Below are 23,730 nucleotides of genomic sequence, written 5' to 3' on the forward strand. Positions count from 1 at the left end.
GGGTGACTGGCATTCAGGTCTAAGCACCTAGCCTAGCCCACGTGTGAGTAGCCACACTGCAAAGCCGTACCCGAATTACTACAACCTCGCTAGTGCTACACTCATCTGGATGTGTCATTAGGATTTGGAGGGGCATATCCCATGGCTCTTTTGGGCTGCAATAAGCTGAGCTTCTCTACAATTCTTTCATATTAAGTTGTAGAAGAACTTGTCTGTCCCTTCCAGGCACACATGGGGAATTTTGGGAAGGCACTGGAGGACTATCAACTTTTGAGTGGTTTAGCTTAGAGTCCTCACTACAAAGTTTTAATCTATACCCACAGACATGCCAATTAGTCCAGGTTGAAAGCACCACTAAATACAGGTGAGAAGTTTGTGTGTGGAGAGGAAGCGAGTTGGGACAAGGCTAACCTGCAGTGAAGACATACCCAATATTGGTCTGTACAGTTTTAGTTTAAACAGCCATCAGTTAATCAGAATAAAATTTCCCTGTGCTACTTTATAATGTACATCATTTCTAAAAATATATAAATACATACTGTGGCAGAGCTCCAACCTTGTCCCCTTGGGTCCCGTGCTTCCAGGTGGTTTATGCTAGCTTCAGAGGCTCACTGCAACCCTCCACATAGCCCTTCTCTCTCTAGGCCAGGGATACAGTCTACTGAGCCCTTTTCATCATAAGCCAGCAATGGAGGTTGGTGAGAGAACTTCCACAGTTTCTGTTGCTCCTATGGCCTTATACCAAAACAGTTTAGCCTCCTATCCTGACAGGGGCCTGTTTTCCCCTCCTAGGAGGTGTTTCTGTAGTGGTGGGTTGGGGGGGAACCCAGGCCCGCTCTCTATTCCGGCCCAGGGACCCTAATGGTAGCAGCTGTTGGCAGCCAACCTTTTACTGCCACAGTTGCTACATTTCCCTGGGACACTTCCCCACAGCCCTCCTGCTTCTCCCTTACCTTAGGGCTCCCTTACCAATGACTTGAGGGTGTCTTCATTAACCAGCCCTTCAGCCACACTTCCTCTCCGCCTGACTGGAGTGAGCCCTTTTATATTATCAGAGGGGCCTTAATTAGAGTCAGGTGGTCACATTAGCTTAATGGCCTCACCTGACTCTCTGCAGGTTAATTGGAGTCAGGTGTTCTCATTAGCCTGGAGCAGCCCCTGCTCTGGTCAGTCAGGGAACAGAACCCTGTTCATCCAGCAGCCAGTAGACCCGTCTTCGGCTCCTCTGCTGTACCCAAGTGGCCTGGAGGGAGGAGGAAGGCTGCTGCTCCTGCTGGGCCTTGGGCCCTTGCTTCTGCCGCCACTGCTCCTGCTCCAGCTGCTCCCCTGGCCAGGCCGGACACCACCCACCCACCCCCCTTCTCCGCTACCTGGTTGCTGGCTAGCTGCTGGACTCCCCCACCCTTGGGTGCTGTTGCTACTGTTCCAACTACAGCCCCTTGGGGGGGGCTGCTGGCCCGCTCCCCAGAGGAGGGGAGTGAGGGACCCCTACCGCAGCCGTTGCTGCTACCGCTGCTGTGGGCACAACCACCACCATTAACACCACTTGTGAGGGGTCCTCTCTGCCTGCCTAGCCACCGGGCTGCTGCCTGGAGCTGCTGCTGCTCCTTTGCTGCTCTGCTGTTTGCAATTCGGCGGGGCCCCTAGAGGAGAGTGCGACAGGGATACCGCCAAGCGTGGGAGAGGGTCCTCCCCAGGGAGACTCTTCCCTCCCTTTTTCCGCCCCACCGCTGCCTCCCACGGTCCCTGACCCATCGTTCCTGCCCCCTGACCCAACCCCTGTTAGCCAGCCCCCCGATGATGCCATGGAGGGCTGGGCCCTACTCCAGGGGAAGCGGGGCAAACAGAAGGCTCAAGCTCCGCTCCTTTCTTCCGATGCGGAAGCCCCCCGAAAGACCAGAAGGGGGGGGGTGCCGATGCCGAGCCCTCTGCCTTGCCCGCGGACGCATACCATCCCCTGGTGCCAGCTGGGGAAAACGTGGCAGCACGGGAGGGCAGTACTGTCCCTCCCTTGGAGTCCCTTCCTTCCAAGGACCCTGATGTAGCCCCACCTGCCCCGTTACTATCCGGAGCCCCCTTGAGCCTCAGGGCAAGTGTCACTTCGGGCACTAGCGGGGAGACCTCCGGGGTAGCGGACGGAGAGCTCCCCTCCATTTATGAGGAGATCGAGGCCCTGGGTCTGACCCCAGTTACCCAGGGGGAGGACGACCCTCTGCTAGCGGGCCTCGATCTGAGCGACCTCACCCGGGCCCCGCCTGTCCCATGTCCCCTTCCCCTAACCGCTACCTTTGCTCCCACCTCCGAGGGTTCCCAGGGCTCCTCCATCCGCCTGGCCGTGGGTGGCACCCCGCTGTTAGCCGCCAAGTCCACCGAGGCGACCGCTGGTGCGCTGCGACTGGGACCCGAGCCCCACGCGTTGCCCCTCGAGGGCGTGGGGTGACTGACCTCCTTCCCGAGCGGGGACCCCACCAATGGTGCTGTGACTACTATGCCGGCCGTGGTGCCAGAGCCCAGCATCATGGAGGGCCCCCTGCCCCACCTCCCAGAGCCTGATCGAGAGGGGCCATTTTCCAACGGCTTGGCTCCTGGGGCCCAGGATCCTACCTTTGCCCCTCTCCCTGGCTCTGCACCCAACCCTTGCCTTGCCCTTACTCTGGATCCCTGCCCTGCCCCTGATGTCAACCCCGCCCCTGTTCCCCCCACTTCCCGTGCTATCATTGCCGCCCCTGGGGCCGTCATCTCCTCATTCCTAGAGGATAGCCCCCAGGGAGCAGCTTCTGTATCCCCCAGTCCCGACTCACTAGGGACTGCTACCTTCCCTCCGCCGCCCCCAATCGAGCCAGGGTTTGAGGGGGGCTGCGTGGCGCCAGCCCATCGGGCGCCACGTCAGGGGTCTGCCCCTTGCCTGCCCGTTTCGGTGGGCCACGGGGCTGTGGCACTAGTCCCTCCGGAGGACAGCCGGGGGCTAGTGGCCCCGGCCCCCCATACGCTGCGGGAGGAGCTGCAGGAGTTCCTTGAGGACGTCCGGGGCTCCCGTAATAAGGTGCAGCTCGCCCTGCAGCGATGGGGGGATTTCCATCCCATCCTCCGGGCCGCGAGGGCCCTTATGCGGGAGGGTAAAAGGACCGGGAAGCAGGCTGCCACGACTTACCAGCGGGTCCGCCTCTTCCGTGACTCCCTAATTACCTACGGGGTAGGTCACGGATTGTTGCGCGGCCCGTTGGGAACCGCGAGCATCCCTGCCGGCGAGGATCCCCCCCAGCCCTCCTCATGGCACCTCTTACCATCATCACGTTAAACATCCGGGGCTGTAGGATGGGTCTCCGCAGGTGCCAGGTGCTCTCCTTCCTTCGGGAGGGGGGGTACTCTGTGATTTTCCTGCAGGAGACCCATATGGATCCGGCCGCCGAAGCTAGCTGGCAGCTGGAATGGGGGGACAGGGTCTACTTTAGCCATCTCACAGTTCGTACGGCTGGAGTGGTGACCCTGTTCTCCCCCGACCTACGGCCCGAGGTGCTGGGGGTCGCCGAGGCTGTGCTGGGCCGCCTGCTGCACCTCCGGGTCCGTTTGGAGGGGCTCGTGGTCAATCTTGTCAACGTCTATGCCCCGACATCGGGCCCGGAGCGGCTACGTTTCTTTCAGCAGGCGTCTGCCTTCCTCGGCACTTTGGATCCTCACGAGTGCCTGGTCCTGGGCGGGGACTTTAATACGACCCTCGAGGAGCGGGACCGCTTGGGGACCGAGCAGTGCCCGGCCGCCGCGGGTGTCCTCCGGGAGATAGTCGACCATCACTCCCTGGTGGACGTCTGGCGCGACCACCACCCGGATGACGTCTCGACGTTCACCTTTGTCCGGGTGGAGGCCCGTCGGTCACGCTACTCCCGGTTGGACCGCATCTATTTATCACGTTTCCATCTTCCACAGGCCCACTCCTCCAGCATCCGGCCGGCCCCATTCTCCGATCATCACCTGGCCACCATGACGGTCTCTCTCTGTGCAGAGAGGCCGGGGCCGGCCTATTGGCATTTTAATAACAGCTTGTTGGAGGACGTGGGCTTCGTGGCATCCTTCCGGGAGTTCTGGTTGGCCTGGCGAGGGCAGCGGCGTGCCTTTCCCTCGGCGCGGCGGTGGTGGGACCTAGGAAAGGTGCGCACCCGGCTCTTCTGCTGTGACTACACCCGGGGCGCCAGCCGACGGAGGGATGCGGTGATAGGGCAGTTGGAACGGGAGGTCTTAGAGCTGGAGATGCGTCTGGCCGCCAGCCCCGAGGATCCATCTCTCTGCGGGGCATGCCGGGAAAAGCAGGAGGAGCTCTGGGCTCTCGAGGACCATCGGGCCCGGGGTGCTTTTGTTCAATCCCGCATCTGCCTCCTTCGGCAGATGGATTGCGGCTCCCGCTTCTTCTACGCCCTAGAGAAAAAGAGGGGGGCCAAGAAGCACGTGACCTGCCTCCTCGCAGAGGAGGGCACCCCCCTCACGGATCCGGTGGAGATGTGCGGGAGGGCCAGGACCTTCTATGCAGGCCTTTTCTCCCCGGATCTGACCGATCCTAACGCTTGCAGAGTGCTCTGGGACGAACTCCCGACGGTCAGCGTGGGCGACCAAGACCGGCTAGAGCTGCCTCTCACTCTGGCCGAGTTCTCGGAAGCCCTCTGCCGCATGCCCACCAATAAATCTCCGGGCATGGACGGGCTGACCGTGGAGTTCTACCGCGCGTTCTGGGACGTCCTCGGCCCACACTTAGTTACTGTCTGGGCCGAGTCTTTGCAGAGTGGGATCCTCCCTCTTTCGTGCAGGCGAGCCATGCTCGCCTTATTGCCAAAGAAGGGGGACCTCCGCGATTTACGAAATTGGCATCCCGTCTCGCTCCTCAGCACGGACTATAAGGTCGTAGCGAAAGCCATCTCGCTGCGGCTAGGGTCCGTGCTGGCGGACGTGATCCACCCAGACCAGACCTACACCGTCCCGGGCCACACCATCTTCGACAACCTATATCTGGTCCGGGACCTTTTGGAACTCGGGTGTAGGGACGGTCTGTCGTTCGCCCTCCTGTCCCTGGATCAGGAGAAGGCGTTCGACAGGGTGGATCACGGGTATCTCCTGGGCACTCTGCGAGCGTTTGGCTTGGGACCCCAGTTTGTGGGTTTTCTCCAGGTGCCGTATGCCTCCGCAGAGTGTCTGGTCAGGCTCAACTGGACCCTGACCGAACCGGTCAGCTTCGGGCGAGGAGTACGGCAGGGGTGCCCCCTCTCGGGCCAGCTGTACGCTCTGGCGATCAAGCCCTTCCTCTGTCTCCTCTGCAGGAGGTTGACGGGGTTGGCACTACGGGAGCCGGAGCTGCGGCTGGTCCTGTCGGCGTACGCCGACGATGTACTCCTCGTGGTCCAGGACCCGGGCGACTTGGCGCGGGTGGAGGCTTACCAGGCTGTGTACTCGGCAGCCTCCTCCGCCCGGGTCAACTGGGTCAAGAGCTCTGGCTTGGTGGTAGAGGACGGGCGGCAGGCGAGCTCCCTCCCACCCGCACTTCAAGCCATCTGGTGGAGCGTGGGTCCGCTGCTCTATCTCGGCGTTTACCTTTCTGCCATGCATCCGTCTCCGCCGGAGAACTGGCACGGTTTAGAGGGCAGGGTGGTAGAGCGGCTCCGGAGATAGACAGGACTACTCCGGTGTCTGTCCTTTCGAGGGCGGGCACTGGTGCTCAGTCAACTAGTCCTGTCCATGCTCTGGTACCGGCTCAACACCCTGGTTCCGGCCCCGGATTTCCTGGCCAACCTCCGGAAATTGATTCTGGAGTTCTTCTGGTCAGGACTGCACTGGGTCTCTGCAGGGGTTCTCCATCTACCCCTGGGAGGAGGGAGGGCAGGGCCTGAAGTATCTCCGCACTCAGGTCCATGTCTTCCGCCTCCAGGCCCTGCAGAGGCTCCTTTATGGTGCAGGTAGTCCGGCGTGGAGCATATTGGCGCACGCCTTCCTGCGCCGCCTCCGATGGCTCTGATATGACCGGCAGCTCCTTTATCTCCATCCAAGGGGTCTTCCGCGAGACCTCTCCGGGCTGCCGGTCTTCTACCAGGACCTCCTCCAGACCTGGAAACTGTTCACAGCGACCAGGTCCGTGGCGGCCTCCGTGGGGGAAGATCTCCTTGCGGAGCCCCTGCTAAACAACCCCCAGCTCTGTGTGCAGGCGGCGGAGTCCCCCTCGGTGCGCCAGAGGTTGGTCCTGGCAGAAGTCACCAAAGCCGGAGACCTCCTGGACAACGACCGGGGAGACTGGCTGGATCCCCTGACGCTCGCTCAGCGCATGGGGCTCTCCAGACCTCGTACTGCCCTGCGCGTACTTCAGGAGGTGAGGGCCGCTTTGCCACCCGCTGCTCGGGTTTACCTCAACCGGGTCCTGCGAGAGGGCGCGCCCTGCCCACCCTCCACCCTAGGCCCTCCGGACCTTTTCATCGGGCCCGTGCCCCGTGGACCCGACCGACCCCCCCCGGCCCTTCACCATGAGCTGGCTACGCGAGCTGCAGCCGGTCTGGTTCCAGACCGCGCCAAAACATCTCTACATGATCGTGCTCCACACCCTTCATGTCCTCACCCTCGCGTCCCACCCTGACACAAAGTGGCGGGACCTCCTGCCACCTCTAGAGGGTGAGGAGCCCCGGTGGGCCAGCCTCTATTCCACCTTAGTCCCGAGGCCCGCCGGGGATATCAGTTGGCGGCTCCTTCACGGGGCCGTGAGCACAGGCGTGTACTTGGCGCGGTTCACCCCAATCCCGGACACCTGCCCCTTCTGCGGCATGAGGGAAACCCTGGCGCACGTCTATTTGGAGTGCGCCAGGTTGCAGCCCCTATTCCGGCTCCTCACGAATATTTTGTTAAGGTTTTGGTTGCACTTTTCTCCTCACCTCCTTACCTATGCACTCCCTGTCCGTGGCCCCACTAAGTCGCGGGACCTCCTGGTCAACCTCCTCCTGGCCCTGGCTGAAGTGGCCATCTATAAAACCAGGGTGAGGAGGTTGGCCGATGGAGTCTCCTGCGACTGCGGGGCCTATTTCCGATCTTCTGTCCGTTCACGCCTCTGGGCAGAGTTCCTCTGGGCGGCGTCCACTGACTCCCTTGACGCCTTTGAGGAGCGGTGGGCGCTGTCCGGGGTTCTCTGCTCGGTGTCCCCGTCTGGTTCCCTTCGTTTGACCCTTTGACCGCACTCCTGTCCTTGTTGTTCATTAGTTGTCCCCCGTAATTATTTGGTTTCCCAGGTCCTGTGGATCTCCCCTTAGGCTGGGGGGGGATCTTTTAGCAGTGGGCAAGCTTCGCCCGCCCACTTCCTGGATCCCAATAAGGGCTACTCTTCTGTACCCAACTGGCCTGGGTCTATCACAATACATATTTTAACCTTGTTCATGGTTTCAGCTTTCATCTCTGATTCTAAGAAGTCTGATGCTATACATTAAATTAATCTGTGCAAAGAATGGAATAACCCCTACTGGAATTTTTAAATCTGTTTTTAAACACACTTCCCTCCCCTTGCGAGAGTTTGGAGGTGGGGTCAGTCTCTTGATATTAGAAAAAGCTGTTTAAAGGATTTCGTAAAGTTTCATTAAAGAGTCAATGACACTACTCCTGTGAATGAGGACTGCAGAATCAGGTCTAATATTGATGACAGTAAACTCTTAAGGGCAGGAGCTTGTCTTTTTATTTGAGCTGTGAAGTGCCATGTATGCCTATGGCTTTGTAAAAATAATCATCATTTTCATAAAAGGTGACTCAAGAAGTTACAGAAATCAAACAGATCTTGCTACACAAGTCATTGTTTGATTCCAAACAAGTTGTTTCTGTTTGCACCAAGCAAGTGGGCAAGGCACTTTCCAAAAACCCAAACACTTCCTCTTCCCAAATCAAAGGAGGAAACCTTGAGTCACACATGAGCCAGAAATAGGTGGGTCCGTATGTAACACTGACATTAGCAACAACAGAATTAGCAATCTTGACATCTGGCAAAAGCATAAGCAGAAAAGAAAATAGTTAAATTCACTATTAATCGGAACACTAAATTTCCCATTAACAAGCCACTTAGCCACTATTGCTGAAAAATGGTGATAACACTTAGCTACCTTTAAGATCTATGAATGAAAAGAGCTGTAAATGCTAAGTATTTTCATAATTTATGGAGATTACTGGGGAAACTGTTATACAAGGCCATCTAAAACAGCCTCTTTGCTAACAGCAGTTTTGCTGCTCTGTGTGGGGGGGAAGAGACACTGTACGTTTATCCTCAGATGAAAAAGGACGTCATGTATGGAGAAACCACATGATTCTAAATTAGTCATGTTGAATTAACTCCAACTGATGTTTCCTTTGGCTAGTGTTAAAATGTAAGCTAGTCTATTGATCAGTTAATTCAAAAGGATTATCTTCAATAAATGAGGTTTATTCAGAAGCCTTATAAGTGCTGTAACCCAAAAGAGAGCTCTCCACTGTTTTCTGCAGTAGCTGATTGTGGCTAACTAGGAGCTCTGACCGCCTATTGCAACAAGATAAAATGGATACTTTATCTCTGCAAATTCAGTTTTATAATCAAAATGACAGGCTACCTATTAACATAAAGGTTTCAGCTACACAGTTTGTGCACTGGTATAAAACTATTTTCATTAGGGGTACACTGGGTTTTGGGTTTTTTTCAAATCTAAGTTATTATACTAGTACAACCCTAGTGTGGAAATGGTTATGCTGCTGTATAGGTGCCTTATATACCTATAGCTTATTCTCTTCTTGTACAAAAATAGCTTGCTGGCATATATAAAGCACTTTTATACTGATAACTGTATCCACATTGGGGGTTGTACCACTTTAACATACTGGTATATTTACAAGCAGTGAAACTTTGGTTTGTAGACAAGGCAATGTCTCTCCCTTCATAAAACTTAACAGTCTTGAAATACCAAACAAAATATAAGCAGGTCAGCTCTTATGGCTCCAGAATTCCCTGCCAGACTTCTGGTAAGCAAGCCCCTCCATCCTTCTGTTCCTAAGCAAAGTACTTCTTTCATGGCTCTCTCTCAAAATCTCAGTCTAACTAGGTTCAGTTGCATATCTGATGCCTACAGATTGCTTCTTCCTAGTTACTATCATTTCAGGGAGGGACTCCCAGATGGGCCTGATAAATCCAAGCAGTGAACCTAGACTTGGTTAATCCCCAGATCCCCACAACACTATCCTGATTGTCAGAGACTCCCCCAAGAAGGCAAAAGGGGCAGAAGGCATAATGGCTGGGGAGAAAAGGGACCATTGGAACAACCCACCACACAACTGAGGCACGTGGTGAGGAAGCTCCCATTTTTCTTGCATGCTTCAGAAAGGGCTGAGCACCTGCACGCTGCACATCCGTCCTCTTTCAGTTGTTTCAAAGTTGGGCACACAAACATTCTAGTCACTTCTGGAAATCCTGGCCTACTAGCTTAACCTGACTGCTGTGATATTTACCTGTCTGATCTGTAGCATATTTTCTGCCTTCAAAAGATATTCTTCTCAAATCATCAGATAATTCTGTACCAGAGAAGTTGTTTACATGGACTACTATGAGTGTACATGCTAAGCTTTAAGGCTATTTTTGCCTTTTCTCTGACACACAAAAATGCACACAACATATATACAGAAAACCTCTCTAAAATGACCTAATATTAAATATACTGATTGTTAACTATGCTGTAGCCTAGCTGAGCATTATAACCTGCTAAGTTTTTCGTCCATTTTACTATCTATCTGTGCTCTAGGCTTATTCCAGAGGAATCCTTTCACTAAGACTCTAAACTTGCAACACACACTTCAGGTCCTTCTTGAAGACAGAACTGTAAGGAGACTCTAGAATATGTTTGACGCATATAACCATCAGTAAAACAATTAAAATGGAAAAACTACCAAGAACACCTGGTCTCTGCAAACTCCTCAACATTTGTGCCATCTTATTGTGACCTCCTATTTGCTCTGTCTGCACATTTACTTTAATTACCTTATGAAATTACCAGTATAATTTCTCACTTATTTTCAAATAGGCATGACGAAGGGAACCAAATCTTCATAAGGTACCAGAAGCTCTATTGTTGAAACAAATGTTAGGCTACTGACATTAGCTCAATTTGCTTCAGTTCTAGGTCCCTGTATCCCTAGGTAAGTAGACCAGGAAATCTTAATTTGACTTTATTTTAGAGGGTAGAAGAGCAATGGTTATTCAAAGATTTAAATTGGAATTACAGTCCTACTGTCTTTTGCTATGTCAGTTTTAGGTGCAAAGCTTTAAAGTGCTGAAAAAGGAAATACTTCCATAGATCCCTAGGCCCTAATCCTGCAAACTGTTCCACATGGGGAGAGCCCTGCACCTGCACAGTGCCAAACTGATTCAAGGTTGGCCCATACGGAGCAATTTACAGAATTGGGGCCATAATATTATACATGATGAAGAAAGGAAATGTGCAGCAGGTGAGCAGTTACTTCCCCCTCTGGCATCTCTCGCATTGCTGAGCACTATCAATTGCTATCCTAACAGAATAGAGCCCAGATTAGCAGCCAGAACAAGAGGGTAAAAGGCATAAGTCTATTCATCTCATCTGTGCCAAGCTTCCTCTTAAGAAATTTAAAATACTAATTCTCTTGAACAAGTCATCTAATATAATTGGGCTGACATGCAGATATAAACAAAAAAGCAAACAAGCAAGCAAGAAAACATGAGTCCTTTAGAATTCTCACAGTTATCTAGATTATTCTACATTTCATTCATTTGCCTTTTGAAGAGGAAAGAGCATGGAAACACAGACTTTGGTCCCATTTTACTAATTTACTGAATAGCTTAGCAGCATTAAAAGCCTCAGTGTCTTAAACACAGCTCTGGTTCTCATGTCCCATGCAGGTAGCCTCCAAGAATCCCAAAGGGAAAGGAAGGGGAGGGTGCAGTAAATCAATTCTCAGTGTTCCTAGTCACCCATCAAAGCCTTAACTGTGGCTGAATACATTTTGTTCAATTTCACACATTAGTTGCAATCACATCTGACTGCAAATGGTGGGTGAAAAAAAGAGAAAAGGAAAGAGAGAAAGTTATCCAGATGTTTGGGATTTTGTGATTATCTTACTGTTACTAACAATTTACTGACAGGCTTGAACGATGGCATGCAGCCACAGTACTGAGGCTTTGATAGATACAGAAAACAGAAAGTAAGAGAAGCACAGCTAGATGTTCTTTATCTTACAAAAACACAGATGTTCATGGCAATTCTAAAACAACGCCATATCTGTGCCAATTAAAGATTCTTTCTTAATATTTCCTTCCTGTTTTATTTTTAAGCTTGCTTTTTGGATGATCCAATGGCCAACTAAAAATACAGCTATACAGTCCCACAGAATTTCATAATTATTCTATAACCATCAGAGTTTAAGAAGCAGAAGAAAAACAAACAAACTTACCTTTATGTTTCTGATTTTTGCCACTTTTTCATCAACTTCTACAACTATTCTTCCCCCTTCTGCATTCTCTCTGGAAACAACAGATAAAAAAAAATTCAGTTAAAATATGAAAAAGACTAAAGATTTGTATTAAATATTAGATTTATGGGCTTGCACTACTATAATTAAGAGCAACTTGTATGATTAATTCTAACACAGACAGACAATCCAGCTTATAAAAACTCCCTCATGGCAGCAAGAAATTATTGTAGCTCTGTAGTCTAGTGTCTTTACAGTCAGAAAAAGTAGCAAAGAGCACCAGACTCATGAAAAAGTTTCAGCACAAGTCTTAAAAACCACAACTAAGGAAATAAGTATTTTACACTGTTTGGAATTTAGATCAGATGTTCTTATAAAAGCTGAGCCAACTGTACTTTGAGAGAGATATTGCACTACGTTTTATTTTTACTGTACAATCCCAAATTGATGGCGATGTCCAAAAGGTCATTTACATTACATTTCAGGACTTTTTTGTCTCACGGGTTAGAATGCTTCATCAGGGAGAAACAGTTTAAATTGCTAGGGGTCAAACACGGCTGTTTGATACTCAAGGAAAACTCCCATTCACTTCAATGGGAGTTGTGTTCACGTACAGCCAACTTCTGCCATCCTTAAGTTACTACTACTGTAGAATTAAAAAGGTTGTGGGGGTTAGAGCGAAATCACCATTTCTGTGCACCTAGTAGGATTTCTTGTTGAAGCGAAGGAGGTTCTTCTCATGTTGGTTCACAGTTCAGAGGTAGGGTATTGGGGAGCTGCGGGGGGGGGGGGAGGGGGGAGGGGGGATGATGGCCCACCTTGATTATCATACACACTGTAAGGAGAGTGATCACTTTAGATAAGCTATTACCAACAGGAGAGTGGGGTGGGGGGAGAGAAAACCTATTGTAGTGATAAACACCCATTTTTTCATGATTTGTGAGTATAAAAACAAACATCTTCTGTATTTTCCACAGTATGCATCTGATGAAGTGAGCTGTAGCTCACGAAAGCTTATGCTCAAATAAATTGGTTAGTCTCTAAGGTGCCACAAGTCCTCCTTTTCTTTTTACCTCTACTCAAAAGATGTTCAGCCGTCTCCAGAGAACTATGCTAAGACTCAACCCGTTTTACCCTATTAACCAGCTATTCACCTAAATAATATGCCACTTGGAAACAACATTCAATAACAGGCAATAATTTGAGAACTGTGGAAGGACACAGGAACAGAAAGGCTAAATGCTACTTGTTTGTTCCCAGCTCTGTTTAAGATATGGTTGTTGGGTTTCTAGCAGTCTTAAGGACTAGAAGAACAAAGTTTGTTTAATGAAGGCCAACGGACCTGGCAGACAAAAATTAAAAACAAAGACCTAGAAATGAGGGGGTGTGACAGGGACATTCAGTTCTTCTGCATTCTGCCTCTAAGGGCTGTGTGGGGCACTTCAATCTTATCCTCCTGGCACCCCCTGCAGGTTGTTGACTTCACTAGGCAGGTCTTTAATGGCTCAGCCCTTCAGCCCAGTCACATAGTCAACTATTAACCCCTTCCAGGGTTAACCAAGGTTCAAAGAAGAGCAGAGCTCCAGTAAAAAAACGTCAAACCCCCTGGACTTTTTGATAGATTGTTGAGGGCAGCATGGGGGCTCCGGGAGATTCTCTATGAGAATCTATGCCCTGACGAGGAGTATCATGTGCCCTCATTAGTGTCTTCAGCCCTGTCTCTGGGCCCTTTGAATCTAGCCCGTCTCAGGCTTTTAAACAAGCTGCACCCCCTTTCTGTGGTGGGTTACAGTTCTCAGATCCTCTCTCCCACAGCTGTAAGTGCAGCCTGTCACACACCGGTGGCCAGAGCAGAACCCCTACTTTGCCATCTAGCCTCAGTCACAAACTGAGCTGCTCGCAGGCCCTGCGGATCCTTTTATCTGAGCCTGTTAGGCTCTAATTGGCTGCTTCTAGGCAGCCTCTCTAGGCAGGCCTGGAGACCCCGCCTTTGCTGTTCCTTTCCTGGGGCAGGGTGTGGTAGGACCAATGGGCCTCCAGGAGGAGGCCCATGAAGGACCTGGTACGCCTCGTCACAGTGAGGAGGACAGAAAAGCTACACAAACTATGCTTAGAGCAGGAGCTCCTCAGTTTCTTTCTGTGTGTTTGTACTGTGCCCAGGACTACAGGACCCTAATCCTGACTGGGAACTGCTGCAATATAAATATGTAATCAAAATAATAACAAGTGAAATTCACTGTTCCCATTCCATGTGGGTTGTATATAGCCCTAAGAACAGACAAATTCTCTAGTAAGCTGGAACCCATGACATACTCTCCCATACCAAAGCAACACTGTTTAGATAAAGCAGAAGTGATAATTTTACTCTTTCCAAATCAAGATTCTTCAAACTACAGTAAAGTATAAGAAAACAAAGAAAAAAGGACAAAGGAGAAAATTCAAAATGAAAGACTGCATAAAGATTGCATACATAAAGTAGTGCCTTTCATTGGTGGGTAATTATCCCCATTCCACAGATGAAGAAACTGAAGTACAAATGCGTTAAGCCATCTTGTCCAAAGTTACATGGCAAGTCACTTGCAATCAGGAATAGAACTCAAGTTCTTTTAACTCTAAATCCTCTTCTCTACCCACCACACAGTCTAATCCTATAAACATTTGCTAGATGATATGCTTCTATTTAGGCATAAGTTGATGAACCTTGGTAAAGGAAGCATGCCTTATAGCTGAAGTATGGGAGGAACAAGCAAGAGATCTGTGTCACAGCCTTAGACAAATCATTTCACTTCTCTATGCCTCAGTTTTTTCTCTTATCTATAAACTGAGACATAACACACAAGGATATTGCAACTCAATGTTTGTAAAGACTTTTCTGATCGTTGGAGGAAAGGTACTACATGGAAGTACAAAATACTATTAATATAAGAGTTTCTAACAAATTTTTAAAACATTCTTTATATTTGCACTTTAAGGGCCATAGTCTAACTATTCTTGCGCAGGTTTCAGAGTAGTAGCCATGTTAATCTGTATTCGCAAAAAGAAAAGGAGTACTTGTGGCACCTTAGAGACTAACAAATCTATTTGAGCAAAAGCTTTCATGAGCTTTTCGATGAAGTGAGCTGTAGCTTAGCTCACGAAAGCTTATGCTCAAATAAATTTGTTAGTCTCTAAGGTGCCACAGGTACTCCTATTCTTGTGCAGTAATTCAGGGAAGTGATAGTTGGGGGCACAGGGAACCTCCCACACTTTGCAAACCAAAAATCAAAAACCTGCACCTTATGCTCTCTGAGCACAAGACAATGTGGGGAAGACAAGCATCACACAGCATCAGAGACGCTAGAAATCCCAGAGAGGGAAGCAAGAGGCTCACTTCACTTTCTTACCAACCATTCACTAGCCCAGTTCACCCTCTTTAAAAGGTGCAACAGTTGCATCGACTGCACATGCTCCCCCAGCACTCTGTCGAAGGAAAGCCTCTGGGAACTGTTGCAGGGCCCTTCTAACACAGATACAGCCTATGAAAACCATCTTCCAGCACCAAGTGTAAGTATTGGGAGACAAACTGAAAAAGAACAGCTCTCTCTATATTTTAGTTTACAGTTCATTTTTTAAAATCAGCTTAATGGGCAAAAAGTATTATAGTTAATTTGATGGAGGGAAATAACTTTAAAAATATTTACAGAAGATTGCACTACAAAACAAAGCAACCTGAGTAGTAAGTGTGTGCTTGAGATCAGAGCTTTCAGTATCAACACACCATGTCAAATAAAACCATACAACATGGATATATTAGTTACACTAAGAACTGTTTACATAAAACTCTGTGATTCAAGTCTAATTGCCATCTGTCAGACTAGGGGTGGGCAAACTACAGCCTGCAGGCCACATCTGGCCCATCAGACCTTCTAATTCGGTCCTCAGCACCTGCTGATTGGGGGTTTGCCCTGCACCGTGCAGCTCCCAGGAAGCAGCTGGCATGACCCCCCCTCCGGCTCCTAAGTAGTATGCAGAGGCATGGCCAAGTGGCTCTGCGCGCTGCCCTGTCCACAGGCGCTACCCCAGCAGCTCCCAGCCAATGGGAGCTGTGGGGGTGGCACCTGCTGACGGGGCAGCGCTTCTGTGTAGGAGCCAGAGGGGGGACATGCTTCCAGGAGCTGCTTGAGGTAAACGCCACCCTGAGCCTGCACCTCTGAGCCCCCTCCCAGGCACACCAATCCTCTACCCCAGCCCTGATCCCCCTCCTGCCCTCTGAACCCCTCGATCCCAGCCCAGAGCCCCCTCTTGTACCCCAAACCCCTCATCCCCGGCCCCACCCGAGAGCCCGCACCCCCAGGCAAAGCCCTCACCATTCCCCGTGCCCCAACAACCTGTCCCATCTCTGATCCCCCTCCCACCCTCCAGAGCCCCCTCCTGCACCCCAAACTCCTCATCCTCAGCCCGACCCGAGCCTGCACACCCAGCCAGAACCTTCACACACACCCTGTGCCCCAAGAGCCTGCCCCATCCCTGATCCCGCTCCTGCCCTCCAAACCCCTTGGTCCCAGCCCAGAGCACCCTCTTGCACCCCAAACCCATCACCCCCAGCCCAACCCCAGAGCCCACACCCCCAGCCAGAGCCCTCACCTCCCTCCCTCACACCCCAACCTCCTGCCCCAGCCTGGAGCCACCCCCTGCACCCTGAACTCATTTCTGGCCCCACCCCATAGCCCATACCCCCAACCAAAGCCCTCACCCCCTCTCACACCCCTACCCCCAATTTTGTGAGCATTCATGGCCCGCCACAATTTCCATACCCTGATGTGGCCTTCAGGCCAAAGAGTTTGCCCACCCCTGTGTCAGACCAAACACCTGAATTTATTGATTCTGATAAGATCATAAGGAAAACATTTGCTTAACAAATCAGTAGATAGAGTTCTGATAAGAAGATACAGGGGGCAAACCAAGACACACAGGGTCAAATTCTGCAGTAGTGTAAATGATAGTGTAAGTTAGCTAGAAAATAGCACAGTACTGTAACTTGCACTAGTCTGACATCCAGCACATGTGGAAAAGGGTTTATTTTACACACTGAGGACACAGAAAAGGGTGGGAGCAAGGCTAGAATAAGACACAGAGACTATAGGCTCATGTCTAAGCCTCCAGCTCCTACAGTTATATAATTACATCAGACTCTCAGTTTTCATTTAAAAAAAAAAGTATCTAGCCTCATGGTAATGGAAAAAAGCTTGAAAATGTGAACTGAGCATAATCAATGCAGTGATGTCTCCCTGTGCCTGTAGAGAGCATGAAATCATAGTTTTGAGAGGGGTGAGCTACCCCTTCCATCCACATGGGGTGTGAACTCCAAGATCCACTGCTTTAGCAGTCCCACCAAAACCACCTGCCACAGGAGAGACATGCAGCAGGCCTTACTCACCCAACTACCCCAGCAGTTGGGATAAATACAAAGAGCTTGTCTAAACAAATGCTTAGTTTGCAGAAGCTGGGGCATAAATCTACCCCGTCCCAGCTTGCTGCACACGAAGCGTCCATGTGGATCCTCCTGCTGCGCACTAAAAGTTCCATAGTGCACTTTGCTTTAAAATGGGAGTAGATTAAAGAGCATGAGGGCATGGTTAGTGCGCAGCAGCAGTGTCCACCCAGACATGAAAAATTTCACACCCTGTGCAACATAAGCAAGCTGACCTAGAGACCACTGTAGACACCGCTAGGCTGATGGAGGAATTCTTCTGTTGACCTAGCAACTACCTCATTGATTTACTAATCCCTTCTGTCATTGTAGTCAGTGTCTACGCTATAGCCTGCAGCTGTGCCACTGTAGTGTTTCTAGTACAGACATACCGTTAGTGGATGGCCAGCTAGCACAGGGTAGGTTTACACCCCAGCTTGCCACAAATGCATGGGTTATCACCCTTGTGATGCCCTTTTGGCCACACTCTTAGGCACCAACTACAGTGGAGCTAGCACGTCTGTCTACCTGTACTGGGACTTGCACCTCCCAGCTGCTGTGTAGACAGACCTCGGGGTGAAAGAGGGGATCCCTGATGCCATACTTGCTGCTCGGGAGAGAAGCAAGGGACCTGCTCCTACCCCTATACAGCAGAAAGGAGCCCCCAGGCTGATGCCCATTCTTCTCTGGGGAGGTATGTCTTCACTGAATAGTTTACCTGAGTCTGGGCACCCACGTAAGCCAAGCCCACCTGGAAGCATCCACATTGCAGAGCTGCCTGTTCTTGACTCATACCTGTATAGGTGCATCCACATGGTGCTGCACTAGATGCTAGGATTTCTGAGGTGTGTCCCAGGATTCTTAGCACCTCACTAACTTGAGCTAATAGGAATGGTTTTGGAGTGTATAGTGGGAGTACTTGTCTGTTCTTCCCAAATACCTGGGTGGAAGTGTTCTTAGCCCACCGACACATTTAACTGAGGCACTTCTGGCTCTGCACGCTCCTCCCTTCTATAGGTTCCAAAGAGTGCCAAGACAACAACCCAGCACAGGTTCTGGAATTATTCCTGCTTTTGTTTGCACTGTTATTGCACCAGGATGCAGAGACAGCATATGGGACACTATGGAGGGAATTTCAGCTGTAGTTTGTGACACTCAGAAGGCAGCAGTGGGTCTTGGTAAGGAGGAGATCATGCAGGCTGGATGCTGACATGGCAGTGGGGAAGACAGGGGATGCATGCTGCAATTATTGCAGATTCCTTACATTCAAACTGGTGCTTCTGGTGCAGGACAACTAGCACAGCATGGTGGGACTCATCATACAGACCTGGGATGACCAGCAGTGGCTTCAGAACTTCCTGATGTGGAAGGGTTGGGGCTAGCTCCTCATACAGCATTGGTGGCCTTCCTCATGTGGACACACAAATGAGGGAGGCCATACCAGTCCAGAAGCTATTTGCTATTGCCATCTGGAAACTGGCGACACCAGATTGCTACAGGTCTGTAGCTACTCAGTTTGACGGTAGCAAGTTAACGGTCAGTACCACAGTAGTAGTGCAGGTTTGTGAGGCAATGACTGCTTTGGTCTACCCCCAGGTGTTGAACATACCTACTATGTGCCTGAAATAATAGTAGGATGACAGAGAATAGGGTTATCAAATTGCACTGGGACCACTGATGGCAGCCACGTGCCCATTGTTTGCCCACCATGAGGAGCACATGAATATGTCAATGGCAAAGGATACCACTCAAGCATTATGCAGGCCTTGGATGACCATTAAGGCAAAGTTTACGATCACCAATGTTGGATGCACCAGCAGGGTGCATGATATCGCGGTGCTGAGACCACCTGGCATTTACTTGTTTGAACAGAAAGGGACCTTATTCTCTCCAAATGACATGCTTATCAACAGCGTGCTTGTGCCCACTGTTATTTTAGGAAACCCAACTACTGCCCTGGTTCACGAAGCCCTAGTCTGGTATCAGAGAACCTGGCAGAAGGTTTAACCGCGCACTGAGCACTTGCAGGATGATGACAGTGTGCGCATTTGGCTGACGGCAAGACGGCACGGCCAACAAACCTGTTTGGATGCCAGTGTGCCCAGTGCCATTTGTATTATTGTGGTGTGCTGCACCCTGCACAACATCTGTGAGGCTAAAGGCGAGACCTTTCACCAGGATTCAATTCAAGACATTCCTGGTTTGCAGACTCAGTACAAGCAACCAGAAAGCACACCTGTCATCTCTGGAGTTGGGTCAAAATGAGCAGGAGAAATAAATATTATGGTATGAATTTCAGATTTAATTAATTAAAAAAAATTAAGGGCATGTTTGGGGGGCTAAGGTAATCAGACCGGGGGCCTGTTACCAGCATTGGTTCTAACACTACATCAGACCTGGGAAGCTTTGGAGGATGTTAATTGTTTGGAGATCTCTGATAAAAAAGTTGTTCCCTCCAGTGACATAAGAACATAAGAATGGCCATACTGGGTCAGACCAAAGGTCCATGCAGCCCAGTATTCTGTCTACCGACAGTGGCCAACACCAGGTGCCCCAGAGGGAGTGAACCTAACAGGTAATGATCTAGTGATCTCTCTCCTGCCATCCATCTCCACCCTCTGACAAACCTGGTAGCTAATCAGCCTATCAATAGATGGAGAGAGCTGGTAAGCTACAGGAAACTCACCAACTGTCTTGAATATCTCATGTATGAAAAATTCTCAAGCATCTTGTAGAGATGCTGATTTCAGATGCATCTTCCAAAATCATGTTTTTTGCTTTACTCATACCAGAAGGCATCCAGAACCCTGCTGTAATCCTCTGGCCAGCTAGCAGCATGCTAGGATGGCATCTTCTCTCACAGTGCAGCTGAGCTGCACTGAGTAATGCAAAAGGGTCCAGGCCATGTGAAATGACGAGTTAAACACCAACCAGGTTTATATAAAGCAGTAGGAGGGTAGCTGTGACACAGGCCCATTGGTGCCAACTGGCAAAGGGGTCACTGTTCCTCACAAGTAACTCCTGTCTTAGACCTGACAAAAACTCACTACACCTTATTAGTCACTACCACTTTAATGATATTTATCATTGAAAGGTAGCACATGATGTCTCTACTGAAAGCTTGTAATTTATAAATACTCAATTATTGCAAGATGCATGTAAGGGTAATATTTAAGGAATAACAATTATATTGAAAGCTTTGCCTTATGGCCTTGGAATAAAAGTTAATCACCAAGGAATCATGTCTCAATGATGGTCCATTCAAGCAGGAAGGCATTGTCATCCCTTCCTGGTTAACCAGAGATGTAATACAAGGTTCAATTGTATTATCCTGGCCCCATCCCAGAGCAATAGGAAAATATACAGACAAATTAGAGTATTGGGCCAAAAGAAATCTGATGAGGTTCAACAAGGACAAGTGCAGAGGCATGCACTTAGGACAGAAGAATCCCATGCACCGCTACAGACTAGGGATCGAATGGCTAGGCAACAGTTTTGCAGAAAAGGACCTAGGGGTTACAGTGGATGAGAAGCTGGATATGAGTCAACAGTGTGCCCTTGTTGCCAAGAAGGCCAATGGCATTTTGGGCTGTATAAGTAGGGGAATTGCCAGCAGATCAAGGGATGTGATTGCTCCCCTCTATTTGACATTGGTGAGGCCTCACCTGGAGTACTGTGTCCAGTTTTGGGCCCCACACTACAAGAAGGATGTGGAAAAATTGGAAAGAGTCCAGCGGAGGGCAACGAAAATTATTAGGGGACTGGAACACATGACTTACAAGGAGAGGCTGAGGGAACTGGGATTGTTTAGTCTGCGGAAGAGAAGAACGAGGGGGGGGATTTGATAGGTGCTTTCAACTATCTGAAAGGGGGTTCCAAAGAGGATGGCTCTAGACTGTTCTCAGTGGTAGCAGATGACAGAACGAGGAGTAATGGTCTCAAGTTGCAGTGGGGGAGGTTTAGGTTGGATATTAGGAAAAACTTTTTCACTAGGAGGGTGGTGAAGCACTGGGATGCGTCACCTAGGGAGGTGGTGGAATCTCCTTCCTTTGAGGTTTTTAAGATCACGCTTGACAAAGCCGTGGCTGGAATGATTTAGTTGGGGAATTGGTCCTGCTTTGAGCAGGGGGTTGGACTAGATGACCTCCTGAGGTCCCTTCCAACCCTGATATTCTATGATTCTATTAAACCATCAAAGACAACTGCAACTAATCAAAACAACTTTAAAAAAAAAAAAAAGGTAAAAAGTAACATTGTAACAGATGGGGGATCGCCCTGTCCCCAAATAAATACAAAAGACTGATTCACTATATCACAGGGTGGAGAAAGACACTCCGCATCCATTCACTGGGGCAACACCTTCTAGAGTGAGGGTGTTTCATGAAAGATTGGATCCTGGTTACTGGGAAAGAAGCCAGCTCTATAACAGACTGAACTCTGACAGGTGAACCTACTTTATTAGACAGGAAAGGTAACTACCAATAAGTGTAGATCCCAGTTAACATTTTATAATTTTGTTTTGTATTGTAATAATTTCCATTACTCTCTCTTGTTTCTAGTGAAATCTTTATTCTTTCTTAAATAAGCCTTTTGTTTTACTGAAAATGCTCACAAGTGCAGTGGATTACACAGGAGTAGTGATTTAAGATAAAACTGGCAAACTGGAGTACGCTGCTCCTTTGGGAGCAGAGGATCTGGGATGTGTGTGAGTAGCCAGCGTCAGGGACTAGATATCACAGGGGAACAGTTTAAGAGGACTGGGGTGCACTTTTTGTTAACTTGAAAGGCAAAGACAGGGCTGGCATAGCCTAGAGGAAAGTGCATGAGTGGATAACAGGCTGGTGGTGTTAGGGAGCTGACACCCAGCTACCACAGGCAAGACTTCCTGTCACTGGAAATAGGGGGTAACAATGTGATTCACAGCCCTGGGTACAAGAGCCATCACAGTAGTTTCCAGTGCATAGGAGGTGAGTGGGAAGCAAGTAAGTAGAAGGGCTCGAAAACACAGGCCCAGAAAACTGTGGCGTGGCTTTGGAGGACTATGGAAATCTGAGCTCTGCAATCCAGGCTTCAGCTGCAGCCACAATACAAAGTAGGCAGGTGAGGGTAGGGCTCACTTCACAGTGAAATCCAGGCTCTAAACTATACTCCAAGCTGGGCATGCTAAAAGTTGAGTTAAACCTGCAGTGAAGACAGTCTCAGAGTTTCTTCAAACTATCACTGCTACTATCACTCAAAGTTTGAGGGTAGGGGTTGAGAGGTGATTCTGAGGCAGTCATGGGAGGCCTATGTTATGCTATGCCTAACATAGGTGTGGACTTTTACTTTTCCCGGGGGGCGCTCCACCCCAAGGCCCCTTCCCCATTTCACCCCTCCCCCAAGGCCCTGTCCTCGCTCGGCCCTTCCCCCAAGGCCCACCCCACTCTGCTCCATCCCTGAGGGATCCCTGCCCACCTGCTGCTTGCTGGTCTTCACCTTCCCCCAAGCCTCTCCACAAGCCGCACTACTGATCAGCTGATCTGAGGCACCACCAAACAGCTGGAGCTGGTGGGTGCTGAGCACCCACTATTTTTTTTCCCCGTAGATGCTCCAGCTCCAGAGCACCCATGGAGTCGGCACCTATGAGGGCCCCAAATTGTCCTCATCTAGCCCTACCTATAGCAGAAAAGCAGCTAACAGGAAAATAAATAAGGTACAAGGACTTGCTTTAAACACCCAATCATTGGCTGCTTTTCCTGCTACATATACATAAAGGGAGTTTTGCCAGTGATTTCAGTGGGACCAGAATTTCACCATGTGCATTGAACACTAAATCAGCACAATTTACACTTTATCCTTTACACCAATTTTCTATTCAATTTGCACCCCAATATATCAAACACTACTGCAGAATTCAGCCAAAGTCTTCAACGGGAGATATACCCTCTTACACCCAGGTGCGGATTTTGCATGTACTAGTTTTCTGAGAGGATGTGATTTTAAATGCTGACAGTGAGCTAATTTACCATCCAAACAAGCACTCAAGTTATCCCGCATGCTGTATGTAACATGGAAAAAAAAACAAACTACAGGAAACTAACACAATGCCCCGCCCACACAGTTTTCTTTTTTCTTTACAAAAATTACCTTGAGGCAACGAATGCTGCATCTTTTAGGGCTTGTGTACACTGGCACTTTACAGCACTGCAACTTTCTCACTCAGGGATGTGGGGGAAAAAAAACAAAACAAACAAAAAACCACCCCTGAGTGCTGCAAGTTTCAGCGCCGTAACGTGCCAGTATAGACAGTGCACCAACGCTGGTAGATCACCCCCAGAGCTTGTAGCTGCGCCCCTCATGGAGGTGGTTTTCTTCCCAGCGCTATGCCGCGACTACACAAGCCATGCTAAAGCTCAACTCAAACTTTTGAAAACAGGATTTGAGGCACTTTTGAAAATTTTACCCAAAAATCTCTATGGGTACCTTTTCTCAGAATGATACACCTTCCTCTAAACAAATGTGTTCTGAAGCTGTGAGACAGGGAGTCTTGTCTCAAGGCATGAAAACTCTGAACTAGTCGATTTAGGTCCCAGAGGAGTTCACACCATTATTCCTGCACACAAACTTTTGTAGGATTGGGGTCTTTGTGAACAAAATGCAAAACACGTTTTATATGGCTACTGTCAATTAAATAAAATTTGTTGTGGTAGCCGTATTGGTCCCAGGATATTAAAAGAGACAAGGTGGGTGAGGCAATCTTTTATTGAACCAACTTCTACTGGTGAAAGGTGAAACCTTTAAGTATACTCAGATATCACAGAATAAGCTCAGAGGAGGAAGTC

General features: G+C 49.4%; 1 protein-coding gene across 1 annotated transcript in view; it reads right to left on the bottom strand.

Annotated features, from left to right (window-relative positions):
* STARD9 (StAR related lipid transfer domain containing 9) overlaps positions 1 to 23,730 on the bottom strand; it is a 201,391-nt gene that overhangs the window by 164,305 nt on the left and 13,356 nt on the right. The window contains exon 2 of the mRNA XM_037900384.2: positions 11,443 to 11,512. Within this exon, the coding sequence (XP_037756312.1) occupies positions 11,443 to 11,512 (70 nt within the window). The remainder of the gene's footprint in view (positions 1 to 11,442; positions 11,513 to 23,730) is intronic.

Source organism: Chelonia mydas, chromosome 6 (assembly GCF_015237465.2).
Source record: "Chelonia mydas isolate rCheMyd1 chromosome 6, rCheMyd1.pri.v2, whole genome shotgun sequence".
Classification (NCBI taxonomy): Eukaryota; Metazoa; Chordata; order Testudines; family Cheloniidae; genus Chelonia; species Chelonia mydas.